At 44.2% G+C, this 13739-nt stretch overlaps 1 protein-coding gene across 1 annotated transcript in view; it reads right to left on the reverse strand.

Annotated features, from left to right (window-relative positions):
- PIK3C3 (phosphatidylinositol 3-kinase catalytic subunit type 3) overlaps nucleotides 1–13739 on the reverse strand; it is a 180502-nt gene that overhangs the window by 124532 nt on the left and 42231 nt on the right. The window contains exons 7-9 of the mRNA XM_040421158.1: nucleotides 6221–6292; nucleotides 5537–5641; nucleotides 2691–2783 (exon numbers count right to left, since the gene is read on the reverse strand). Coding sequence (XP_040277092.1) covers nucleotides 2691–2783; nucleotides 5537–5641; nucleotides 6221–6292 — 270 coding nt within the window. The remainder of the gene's footprint in view (nucleotides 1–2690; nucleotides 2784–5536; nucleotides 5642–6220; nucleotides 6293–13739) is intronic.

Genomic DNA, 13739 nt, shown 5'->3' on the forward strand with positions numbered 1-13739 from the left:
GGTCTTCTAACTCTGGATGAAAGAATGTTTCCGTTCTTATTGGGTAATTTATTAAGGGCGGTGTTTTAGACGCCAGTCTTAATAACCCTGTGCTGGGCCTCTAGATAACTCAGGCGCATCCACTGCCTGCCTAAATCTATGCCAGATACCTTGCTGGCGTAGATTTAGATATTTTTCTACCCCTAAAACAGGTGTAGAAAATGATAAATAAGATGTGCCAGCCAGCCCGCCATTTTTTTTTTAGAACTGCCATACGTGGCGTGGATGGGGAAGAAGTCGCAGATTTGGCTGCAAATCCCTTTGCGACTGAATCTGTGATCGATATACAACAAAAATTGGGATATATCTATTCAAAAATGACCCCCTTAGTTTTGGAACAGAGAGCTCAGCTGCATTGAAGACATCATCAGGGTAAGATGTCTTGCTACCATCACCTGTCTTTGTATCATATGGGCATCAGCCAAGTGCCATGTTGGGTGCTGGTCGACCTGGAGCTCGCCCATTTGTCTCATGTCTTGCAGCGACTGTTACTTTATCATTGTATATCTTTGTGTGTATATATATATATATATATATATATATATATACACACACACACACACACAGTCCTGATCAAAAGTTTAAGACCACTTGAAAAATGGCAAAAAATCATATTTTACATTGTTGGATCTTAACAAGGTTCCAAGTAGAGCTTCAACATGCAACAAGAAGAAATGGGAGTGAGACAAAACATTTTTTGAGCATTCAATTTAATGAAAACAACGAATAAACTGAAACAGGCTGTTTTTCAGCTGATCCAAAGTTTAGGACCACATGCCTTTAAAAGGCCAAATCTGTGCAAAGATGTGGATTCATTGTCATTTTCTGTCAGGTAGTCACACGTTGTGATGGCAAAGGCAAAAAAACTCTCCCTTTTTGAACGTGGTCGGGTTGTTGAACTGCATTAGCAGGGTCTCTCACAGCGTGCCATCGCTGCTGAGGTGGGACGCAGTAAGACATTTGGAATTTCTTAAATGATCCTGAGGGTTATGGAACAAAAAAGTCAAGTGGAAGACCCCAAAAAAATGTCACCAGCACTGAGCCGGAGGATCCAATTGGCTGTCCGTCAAGACACTGGACGATCCTCGACCCAAATTAAGGCCCTTACTGGTGCTGACTGCAGCCCCATAACCATCAGACGGCATCTGAGGCTGAAGGGCTTCAAAAACAAAAAAAGTCTTCAAAGACCTCGCCTCCTTGAACGCCACAGAACTGCTCGTTTGGACTTTGCAAGAGAGCACCAAACATGGGACATTCAAAGGTGGAAAAAAGTTTTATTCTCTGATGAGAAAAAATGTAACCTTGATGGTCCTGATGGTTTCCAGCGTTACTGGCATGACAAGCAGATCCCACCTGAGATGTTTTCTACGCGCCACAGTGGAGGGGGCGCCATAATGTTCTGGGGTGCTTTTTCCTTCAGTGGAACAATGGAGCTTCAGGAAGTGCAGGGGCGTCAAACGGCCGCTGGCTATGTCCAGATGTTGCAGAGAGCATTCCTCATGACTGAGGGCCCTCGTCTGTGTGGTAATGACTGGGTTTTTCAACAGGACAACGCTACAGTACACAATGCCCGCAGGACAAGGGACTTCTTCCAGGAGAATAACATCACTCTTTTGGCCCATCCTGCATGTTCCCCTGATCTAAATCCAATTGAGAACCTTTGGGGATGGATGGCAAGGGAAGTTTACAAAAATGGACAACAGTTCCAGACAGTAGATGGCCTTCGTGCGGCCGTCTTCACCACTTGGAGAAATGTTCCCACTCACCTCATGGGAACGCTTGAAGTGATAAATAACGGCGGAGCTACTCATTACTGAGTTCATGTTTGGAAGTTGAATTTCTGTTTTGGGGGGGTTTAGTTTTTTTTTGGAGGTGTGTTCCTAAACTTTTGATCAGCTGAAAAGCAGCCTGTTTCAGTTTATTCGTTGTTTCCATTAAATTGAATGCTCAAAAAATGTTTTGTCTCACTCCCATTTCTTCTTTTTGCTTGTTGAAGCTCTACTTGGAACCTTGTTAAGGTCCAGCCATGTTAAATAAGATTTTTTGCCATTTTTCAAGTGGTCTTAAACTTTTGATCAGGACTGTATATATCATAGTTTAGTAAACTCTTTATGCACCTGAGTTGTGTTAAAGGGTTTATCCCAGATCTATAATGCCCCCCATATGCCTGGGCCCCCCACAGAGGTTGTACTTACCTCACTCCCTGACACTCGCATCGCTTCTCATACCGGCACGGCCGCCACTGCATCTCCCCGTCTGGCAGAGGAAAATATCCCGCATCGGGGGGAGGGGGCCGTTGCAGCCAATAGCAGGCCGCGATGGGAACAAGCCTCCCTAGAATCACAGCTTAGACCAGAGCAGTGGTGGGTTCCAGTCAGATCCGGCCAGCTGTAACCATCCTTTACCCACCCCCGCCATTATGTTACCCCTTCAGGACCTCAATAGTTTAGGAATGCAGGAGACAATATTTATTTGGCTTTCGGCCGATAGCTATTACACATGTATGGCTTGTAGGACTTTGGAGAGATAGCAAAATGCTCCCTCGGTCAATCGCTACTGTTACTGTGTTACTAACGTCCTGTGCACCAAGTAGTACATGTAATTCCCTCATATACAAACTCAACCTATGCATCGATTTTAGGAATACTAACCTTCTCCTGGGTTGTGAGGTAGTATCTGAACTTCCACACCAGGTCCTGTTCCTCCGACGTCAGCTGTTTGGTTGGGGGGTAGCTGACAATAATCTGCATATAAAAAAGAAAAAAGTTTTCAAGCCTGTAGTATGTCAGTGATAATAACGAGGCATCATCTGGTGTAGTAATGCCCAAGACTTTGGCACATGTCCTATTTTTACTAAAACTTTCAACTTTTGATAAGTTTCTTCCATTCACAACCCTCAAAAAAGTTGGTGTGGCTTGGAGGAAGGTGCAGGGCTCTCTAGAATTGGCAGAAATGTGAGGTCAGTTATAGCTGAAATGTATGCTAGCTCGTAGTGGATGTAGGTTTCTGTTTGAGGCACACAGACATGCCAATAAGAGGCATGAAAGTCTTCATAAATTCGGAGCAACATACTTCAAAGGAGTATAAAAGTCCAATCTTCGTAAAACTGCCCCATTGTGCCTTACTCTACAGTCACACCTAGGGCTGCACAGGATTCTACAGCACAACTCTGTGCTGCCCCCTACTGGTTCAGTGTTTGGACGGAAGTGCGTTGTGGGGATGAACTTACAATAGTTTGAATTTAAATGCAGCTTTGCATAAAACTCTATTATAAGAGATAACAAAAAAAAAGGGCTAAAATTGCAAGAAACAAATAGTATTGCACGGCCAAGATCACTTGAATCTACAGGCCCGAAGCCAGAGGCGGCACTCAGAGCCCTCTCTGTGGGCACCCGCAAACTGGAAAACGTCTATGGTGTACCGATATGCCTTAGACTTTACTGCCATTCATCAGTGCAGGGCGCACTATGAACAGCGCAGGCAGAACATTGAATGTAGGCAGGCTATTATAGCTAAGTGATAAAGTACAGGGAACATATACATTGGTATGTATGTATATATATATATATATATAGGCCTTCAGGTTAAATTGCCGTGTCGGCACTTTGTGATAAATAAGTGGGCTTTGGGTTGTAGTTTGGGCACTTGGTTTCTCACTCGTTATTTGTCCCGCCGCTTCTAGGCATATTTGCCGGGTTTCGGCCAGATCATTGCTGGTCCCCATTATAGTGAATGTGGCCAGACGGCGAAGTGGTTGCTGGCGGCAATGGCAGAATGCAGAGAAATCCAGCAGGTTGTTGTTCCGTGCCGGACCTCTTTACCACATATGTGAAACAGGCCTAAGAGGTTCTCATGAACCCATCTTATAACTGTCGGGTAAAGTGCTGATCTATGTGGATATTGAAATATTTGCCAATTTGGAGGCAAACATGGTCTCAGTGACAGCACTGCACCTGACAGAGTTCAGAAGGGGACATGTCATCAGATGAACGGATCTGTCTCCGCTACTGAAGAAGCTCCACCGGCCACTTGATTGTCACGGCCAGACATCTCACCCAGCCCTTACTATCTGGTGTCTGTGTTGCCACCCCAAGTAGCGGTGCAAGCACAAAGGCTCAGCTTCCGGAGCAGCGACTGTTCATGTACCGTTAGCTATCCATTAGTGGAGCAGCTTCAGGCTACGGGCCTATAACTGCAAGCTTAGAAAGAAGATATTAAAAATGGTTTCACATTTTTAATGCATACTGAAGTGGTCTTTATCTTTTTCTGATTCCGGTGCGGCCGCGTCACTTCCGGGTATAGCATTCTGCAAGGTATAGGAAACTGGCAGAACACCTCCTTTAAGGCCTCATGCACACGACAGTATTTTTTCACGGTCCGCAAAACGGGGTTCCGTTGTTCCGTGATCCATTTCCGTTTTTATTTCCGTGTGTCTTCCTTGATTTTTGGATGATCACCAGACATGAAAAGTGAAAAAAAAATCTAAGTCAAGTTTGCCTTGAAAATGATAGGAAAAAAACGGACACGGATCACGGACGCGGATAACAATCTTGTGTGCCTCCGTGTTTTTTCACTGACCCATTGACTTGAATGGGTCCGCGAACCGTTGTCCGTGAAAAAGATAGGACAGGTCATATTTTTTTGACGGACTGGAAACACGGATCACGAACGCGGATGACAAACGGTGCATTTTCTGAGTTTTCAACGGACCCATTGAAAGTCAATGGGTCCGCAGAAAATCACGGAAAACGGAACAACGGACACGGAACACAACAACGGTCGTGTGCATGAGGCCTAAGTCAGACTTGGCCACGAATGGGCTCATTTATTAAGGCCGGACCTTTACATAACTTAGGCGCATCCACTGACGGCCTAAATCTACTGCAGCTGCCTTGGCTTGCATAGATTTAGATCAGGCATGCTCAACCTGCGGCCCTCCAGCTGTTGCAAAACTACAACTCCCATCATTCCCTGACAGCCTACAGCTATCATCCTACAGAAAGGCATTGTGGGAGTTGTAGTTTTATAACAGCTGGAGGGCCACAGGTTGAGCATGCCTGATTTAGATCATTTTCTACTCCTAAAACAGGCGTAGAAAATGATAAATGAGATGGGCCGGCCCATGCCCCTTTTCCCGCCCCCCTATTTCAGAACTGGCGTACGTGGCGTGGATGGGGAAGAGGTCGCAGATTTGCCAGCCAATCCCCTTTTGACCGAATCTGCAACAGGTATACGCCAATTTTTGGCTTATGTCTACGGTATTTATAAATAACCCCCCAAAGTTTTGCTAAAGGTCCTAATAATCTAAAATCTAGGATGCAGTTGGGCCCTGAGAGGTTGGTAGTGACCCTTCTGTATTAGAGAGAAGCCATAACTAGCAGCCACTTTATCCTATTCACTATCCCAGGGGTATGGAAATAACAGCTGCAGAAGCCGGTAACTGCTGGGCCTGTGAATACATTATATCTATGGCCGGTTCCACACATTGTGCACTCACATTGAGCTGATCCCGTGTAGCAGCATTTGGCTTCAGATCATGATCTGAGGGACCACTTCTTAGGCTTCTGGCAAGTTTGTGGTGTTTGCTCTCCACCAGATTTTCCTGGTATAGAAAATAAGAAATACACATATTACATCACAGGAATGTAGTGCATGCTGGGTGATGTAGTCCAGGCGTTAGGCGAGGACTATCACACCTGAAATGGTAGACCACTCATTGATATTTCTTCAAAGAGCCACATTGTGGAGAAGCGTTTCTTTTAAAAGGTTTGTCTCTGAATTCTCCATTTTGGACCCCGCCATTTATTAGAAGCTGGTGATCAAGTGATCAACTGTAATCTGTGGGAAAACCTGGCAGCAGGTGTTTCATTTATCTGCAGCGCCACCACAGGGGAAATTAAGAATTACACATTCATTATTCACGTCAAAAGGACAGGAAAGATCTTCCAGAGAGACGTTACTGGGACTCCCAGTAATTAGCTCATGGACAGTGAATCTCTGGTATGGCAAAACTAGACAACTCCTTTAAATTTTGCATTGAAAAGTAAATAAAAAAAAAAAGTGCAGTTTATCTGTTTTCAGGAAAGCAGAGGGTTCACACTTAGCTTTCCCTCATCTCTGAATGGTAAAGAAAAGCAAAGATTTATACAACAAATTAAAATGAAGATTATTGAGTGCTCACCATAGACATCTGAGGATCTGGAACACGTACAATCTCAGCACTGGTGGAAATTGAAGTGGACTCATCCCCATCCTGCAAAACATTGCCCATTACAACCCTATATATTCTCTGCAAAACTTCACAAAGAACAGAAATGCACACAGAAAGGAGATTATTATACATCGTATGACCTCATGTACGGTATGTCCATAGAGGGAGAAATGTTAGGCTTTCTGTTCCCTTCTTCATCAGCAAATATTATATATGGTTTTCACTTACCGCATAGCAGAGGAGTATAGCAAATACATAGAAAAACAAAATTATCTCAATATGAAATGTATGGTATAATACTTACAGGTTCAACAACAAGGTTCAGAGGTGGGGTATACATAAATATCTATACATAAGTATGCATACAATATAAATATAACTACTATAATACTGCCTCCTATGTACAAGAATATAACTACTATAATACCGCTCCTATGTACAATAATATAACTACTATAATACTGCCTCCTATGTACAAGAATATAACTACTATAATACTGCTCCTATGCACAAGAATATAACTACTATAATACTGCTCCTATGTACAAGAATATAACTACTATAATACTGCTCCTATGTACAAGAATATAACTACTATAATACTGCCCCCTATGTACAAGAATATAACTACTATAATACTGCCTCCTATGTACAAGAATATAACTACTATAATACTGCTCCTATGTACAAGAATATAACTACTACTATAATACTGCCTCCTATGTAGAAGAATATAACTACTATAATACTGCTCCTATGTACAAGAATATAACTACTATAATACTGCTCCTATGTACAAGAATATAACTACTATAATACTGCCTCCTATGTACAAGAATATAACTACTATAATACTGCCTCCTATGTACAAGAATATAACTACTATAATACTGCTCCTATGTACAAGAATATAACTACTATAATACTGCCTTCTATGTACAAGAATATAACTACTATAATACTGCCTCCTATGTACAAGGTATAACTACTATAATACTGCCTCCTATGTACAAGAATATAACTACTATAATACTGCCTGCTATGTACAAGAATATAACTACTATAATACTGCCTCCTATGTACAAGAATATAACTACTATAATACTGCTCCTATGTGCAAGAATATAACTACTATAATACTGCTCCTATGTACAAGAATATAACTACTATAATACTGCTCCTATGTACAAGAATATAACTACTATAATACTGCTCCTATGTACAATAATATAACTACTATAATACTGCCTCCTATGTACAAGAATATAACTACTATAATACTGCCTCCTATGTACAAGAATATAACTACTATAATACTGCTTCTATGTACAAGAATATAACTACTATAATACTGCTCCTATATACAAGGTATAACTACTATAATACTGCTCCTATGTACAAGAATATAACTACTATAATACTGCCTCCTATGTACAATAATATAACTACTATAATACTGCCTCCTATGTACAAGAATATAACTATTATAATACTGCCTCCTGTGTACAAGAATATAACTACTATAATAATGCTCCTATGTTCAAGAATATAACTACTATAATACTGCTCCTATGTACAAGAATATAACTACTATAATACTGCCTCCTATGTACAAGAATATAACTACTATAATACTGCTCCTATGTACAAGAATATAACTACTATAATACTGCTCCTATGTACAAGAATATAACTACTATAATACTGCTTCTATGTACAAGAATATAACTACTATAATACTGCTTCTATGTACAAGAATATAACTACTATAATACTGCTCCTATATACAAGAATATAACTACTATAATACTGCCTCCTATGTACAAGAATATAACTACTATAATACTGCCTCCTATGTACAAGACTATAAGTACTATAATACTGCTCCTATGTACAAGGATATAACTACTATAATACTGCCTCCTATGTACAAGACTATAAGTACTATAATACTGCTCCTATGTACAAGGATATAACTACTATAATACTGCCTTCTATGTACAAGAATATAACTACTATAATACTGCCTGCTATGTACAAGAATATAACTACTATAATACTGCCTCCTATGTACAAGGATATAACTACTATAATACTGCTCCTATGTACAAGAATATAGCAACTATAATACTGCCTCCTATGTACAAGGATATAACTACTATAATACTGCCTCCTATGTACAAGAATATAACTACTATAATACTGCTCCTATATACAAGAATATAGCTAATCCTGAATTCACCAGAATAGAGAACCTTTTCACACTAATAGCGGTGTAAGGCTGGTAACAGGGGTCAGCAGGCTGGGGCAGTAGCTTGGACATACATTCGTTCTCAGACAGTATAATAGGAGCCCAGGGGCCGCTGACTGCTGAACGGTTAGATTTTTGTAAGCTGAATGAGAAGACAAAGTGCTCACACGGCAGCTCCGTTCTGCTGCATCCAGTCTGCTGAATTGCTTGGGTGATTTGGGGCCTGATTTCTATGCTAAGTTCGGCGATAAAGTGGATGCAGGTCAGATGTGCTGGCGTCCGGTCTGAACACAGCAAGTAATGAGCTGCAGCACATCGCAGCTAACAGAGGGCTGAGACCTCTGCTGCCAGAGACACAAGTGCGGCTGAAAACTCTTCTCATTAAAGTGACACGTCTATTGGAGGCCACGGCTTTTTTATCATCATCATCTATATAAACCTATGTGTATTATACTTCAGAGATACCCAGTCCTGTCAGTGGTCCGGCTCCACGGCATCCTTCGATTCTCCTACATTTTCACTAAAGTCCCAAAACTCTCTCCCCCATAGTGTGGAATTACAGATGCATTAAGGGTCCATTCAGACGTCCGTAGTGCATTGCAGATCCGCAATACACCCGGCCGGCACCCCCATAGTACTGCCTATTCTTGTCCGGACATGTTCTATTTTTTTTTCCGGAGCTGCGGACCGTAAGATCGGGGGCGGGCTTATTAAGACCGACGTCTAGGACGCTAATCTTAATAAATGTGCCCGTATGACTCTAGAAATGACATGATGAAAAAGTCAGTAGACTTTGTAAATGCAGCTTTAGCTGTGACTGGAGCAGATTATATCATTTTCTAGTTCAAGATCTGTAAAAGCCAATTATTGGCAAAATCGCTGAACATTATGAGACAACTTAGGGTGTAAAACTATTTGGAGGAGATACCGGCGACATTTTAGATTAAGCAGCAGGCTCCTCCACGCAGTAAATCACTTCTCGTTGGCTCTCACCGACTTCCAATTTTCTCTTTCAACTGAGCATGGCATTAAGATACAATTCCCCATTAATTCGCTGACACATAAACGTATTAGCGCCGATGTGTTATCATTTATAGGCAGCGAGGCTTCAGCCGAGCACAGTGGAAGGCGCTCACGCTTGGTCGGTCGTGATAACGTACCGCTTGACACTGTCGTCTAATTACCAAGAATGCTGCAGAGCGTCGCAGGATCCCAGAGACTCAGACATCCTGAAGGATGTGGAGTGTAACCAAGTCCCGGAGAGGAGCGTCTGACACAGCATATAACAATGGCAAACGTCTGCTGGATACTGGAGGTATATAGAGAGGGGCTGCAGAGATTGGGCCCCTCAGTCCTACTCGGGGTCTAAGTGCCTGAGAGGTCCCAATGTCCCTTCTGTAAGAAATGCCATAAAGGGGCTTGGTACGGATTATACATTGGGATCCAGGAGACGCTCTTTTACCAGTCCATAGGATACAATAGGGAAACCGATTCATCTATTTTATATGTTAATCCTGGAGAACCAAGTCTGTGCACATTGTTTAATAAAGAGGTTGTCCGGGTTCAGAGCTGAACCTGGACATATCCCCATTTTCACCCAGGCAGCCCCCCTGATATGACATCACCGGCACTAATGGGCGGGCTTTAGAAATGCCCTAGCCTAGGGCAGCGGTAACGCCTGCCCATCAGAGTCGGGAACACTGCTAGGTGGAGGCCTTCACCTAGCAGTGTAATAATATAACCAAAGAGCACGTTGCCCATGAAATGCTCCGATGCTTATGTCGGGGGCTGGAGGGCTGAAGATGGGGATATGTCCGGGTTCAACTCTGAACCCGGACAACCCCTTTAATATCATTATAGACAGTGCTTGAAGTGGGCCGGAACGCGGCGGTACTCAGTACCGCCACTTGCAAAAATTGCCCTGGAGAGTACCAGCACCTCTCCGTGCGCCCAGTACGTGGGTTTCCGGTACCGGAGCGCAGCGGAGAGCTGGCAGTATCTCCTCCCTAATGTCGTTGGCTGGGCAGCTAGTGGAGGGGGGCGGGTCGTTGCAGAGTACGGCTCAGGCTGGCGCAGGCAGGGAGTTGACCTCACGTTAGGTGACGTCAACTCCTTCCCGCGCGCCTGTGTGGAGCGATCAGTGCGGCGACCAGTGACTGGTCCTCCTTGGAGTCAGGAGTCGGACGGTGCAGCAAAGAACATCGACTTTGCTTTGGAATCCAACTTCTGAAGAGTACTGGTGAGTGACAGGCACCCCCCCTCCCCCCACACACATTAGTTCCTCTCTGTACCAGTACCCCCCCCCCCCCCTGGCAGGGGGGTACTGGTACAGAGAGGAATTAATGTGTGTGATGAGGGGGGGGGGGGGGGGGTCTGATGTGCGGGGGGGTACTGGTACAGAGAGGAACGAATGTGGGGGGGGGGGGGGGGGGTACTGGTACATAGAGGAACTAATATATATGTGTCTGATGGGTGGGTCTGATGTGTAGGGGGCCCCTGCACATCAGACCCCCCCATCACACACATTTATATTAGTTCCTCTATGTACCAGGACCCCCCCCCCCACCACCGCACATTCGTTCCTCTCTGTACCAGTACCCCCCTGCACATCAGACCCCCCCCCCCCTCATCACACACATTAGTTCCTCTCTTTACCAGTACCCCCCCCCCCCACCACCACCACACATTAGTGCCTCTCTGTACCAGTACCCCTCTGCACATCAGACCCCCCATCACACACATATATATTAGTTCCTCTATGTACCAGTACCCCCCCCCCCCCCCACCACCACCGCACATTCGTTCCTCTCTGAACCAGTACCCCCCTGCACATCAGACCCCCCCCTCATCACACACACACACACATTAATTCAGTATTGGGGGGGGGAGCACCGGCGCCTAATAGAGTACCGGCACCTCTTTTGGCCCACTTAAAGCACTGATTATAGAGGAGGGAGATCTGCATAGTCTTAGAATAAACAGGGTGTTCCAGGATTTTACAACTGACAACCTATCCTCACGACTGGTGGGGGTCCAACGCCCTGAATCCCCGTCGATATACGTCAGTACACTCCTGGTTACTGCAGCGCTGCTCTCATTCACTTCAGTGGGAGCAGAGCTGCAGTTCCTAGCTCCGTCCACTACACAAATGTGAAGTTCTGGTGCCAAATTCCAGCGCTGGAGCTGACTGGTGGTGGTACGGGCAGGGGCGGATTATGTGGCCCAATGGCCTGTGGTTGTTCCTCAAGCTTTGGCCTCATGAGAAGAAACAAGGTATACTGCGATGCAAGCCTGAGGCCGGTGTTGCCAGTTCCCGGCGCAGGCAGTCGCAATGACGTCATTTAATTTGCCTGCGCCGCTCTACGGCTTCATAAGCTTCAGGCCTAGAGGACTGTTGCCTATAAGAGTGAAGGGCGGGAACGGGGGATCCTGCAACCCCGCCAAAGTATTTAAACGCGGGGCGCCGGGCAACACATCCAGGGCCAAGCCCCAGATGTTATCTCAGAAACGTTGATGGTCGTTTTGGGCGGTCATGGGCCCCACAGCAGCATCAGGCCTGGGGGGGGGGGGCAGACCCAAACGTCCCTATTGTACTCCGCCATTGGGTATGGGGTATCGGACCCTTGCTCACCAGATCCTGGAGATATCAATCATGGAATACCCCTTTAAAAAGGGCTGTCCCTCAATGTTAAAGGATCAGTGAGCTTTGGTAAAACTTTTGGCATGTCAGAGACACATCAATAGTATTTATTTGTGTAGGTCTGACCACTGAGACCCCCACTGATTATTAGACAAGGAGAGAGAAGCCCTCGCATGTTGCACACCCTCAGTCCTGTTGCACGAAATAGAGACGGGCCCACAGACTTCTATTGAGCCCGTCTCCAGTTTTACAAAAACTCAGTGACCCTTTTATGTCAGTGTAATCAGCTCACCTATGTTACCACAATACTGATCTCTGTGGACTGTGCATATTTGGACCGTCCCTGTGCTTTTTTTTTTTTTTGGTGGGGGGGGCATTGTTTGTACGTTTATACTTACAGTCCCTTTAAATAGGTATTCCAGGATTTTACTTTTGATGGCCTATCCTCAGGACTGCTCCTAGTTTCATATTTTGCTCACACGGACATGTCCCTCCCAGTAATGCGAGTCGTGTGTGTCCAGGTCCAGGATGCCGCTGCCTTCCCTCTGCAGACTGCCTTGTGCATGCTCTTCTCCCTATCGACGCCCTGTGTCAGCTGCTTTGCTTAGATCCATTCCATCCTCAGTTCGACTGTGTACAACCTCCTCCCCCTCCCTGCTGATACCTCCAATACTGAAACAAGGGAGGAGGCGAGCAGAGAGTCGGCAGGAAGAGAGCAAAGATGGATTCATGTCAGATTCAGCAGCTACGTGAAGGGCTTACACACACTATGCAAAAGTCAAATGCTAGGAAATCTTTAATGAAGATTATTCATAAAGTTGCACAATTTTGTATTTACTTAAAGGCACAGACCATTTTAGTCTCGAGGATAGGGATTATTTTTTATTTTTATTTTGCTGCGTTCCAACTTTCATAACTTTTTTATTTTTCCATTTACATCTAAAAATATTTTTCTTGTGGTTGTATTATTTTGCAGTGCCATTTGGGGTATATATATATATATATATATATATCTTAGCATTTAAAGGGGGAATTCCCATCTAGGCCACTCATAGCTTAGATTGGGGTACCCATCATACACAGTGGTAAGGGTGGACGGTTACAAAAAAAATCTAAGAACAGGCTGTGTTACGCTACTCTCATAACGTCAATTCTATGGGAGGTACGGAAACAATGTAACACGGTCCATTCAGCTCATTTGCATTACTTTGCCACTGCATATGAGGGATATAGCAGTTTCAGTCATGAATGATCTAGATGGGAATACCCCTTTAAGTTTATATACTTTTATTCTCGGGCATAAAAGACACAAGAAACTTCCACGTGATGATTAGACAGGGGCGCTGTTCTGTACGAGTACATGGCTGGCATAATGAAATAAGTTGTAGAGTATCTGTGTGAGCGCCACCACCAGGCCACAGGCTGCACATAGACGATAAGGACTAGGTGGTCTCCTGACATCATAAAACATAAACTTCATAATAAACTTTCAGAAGGACGGCGGCAGAATTCTGGTCACATACGGAGCTGGAAGTCGTCACTTATCAATGTCTTCAGGGAAGGCAATCTAAAATAAATTCCCGTCTACCATGACAACA

Source organism: Bufo bufo, chromosome 2 (assembly GCF_905171765.1).
Source record: "Bufo bufo chromosome 2, aBufBuf1.1, whole genome shotgun sequence".
NCBI lineage: Eukaryota > Metazoa > Chordata > Amphibia > Anura > Bufonidae > Bufo > Bufo bufo.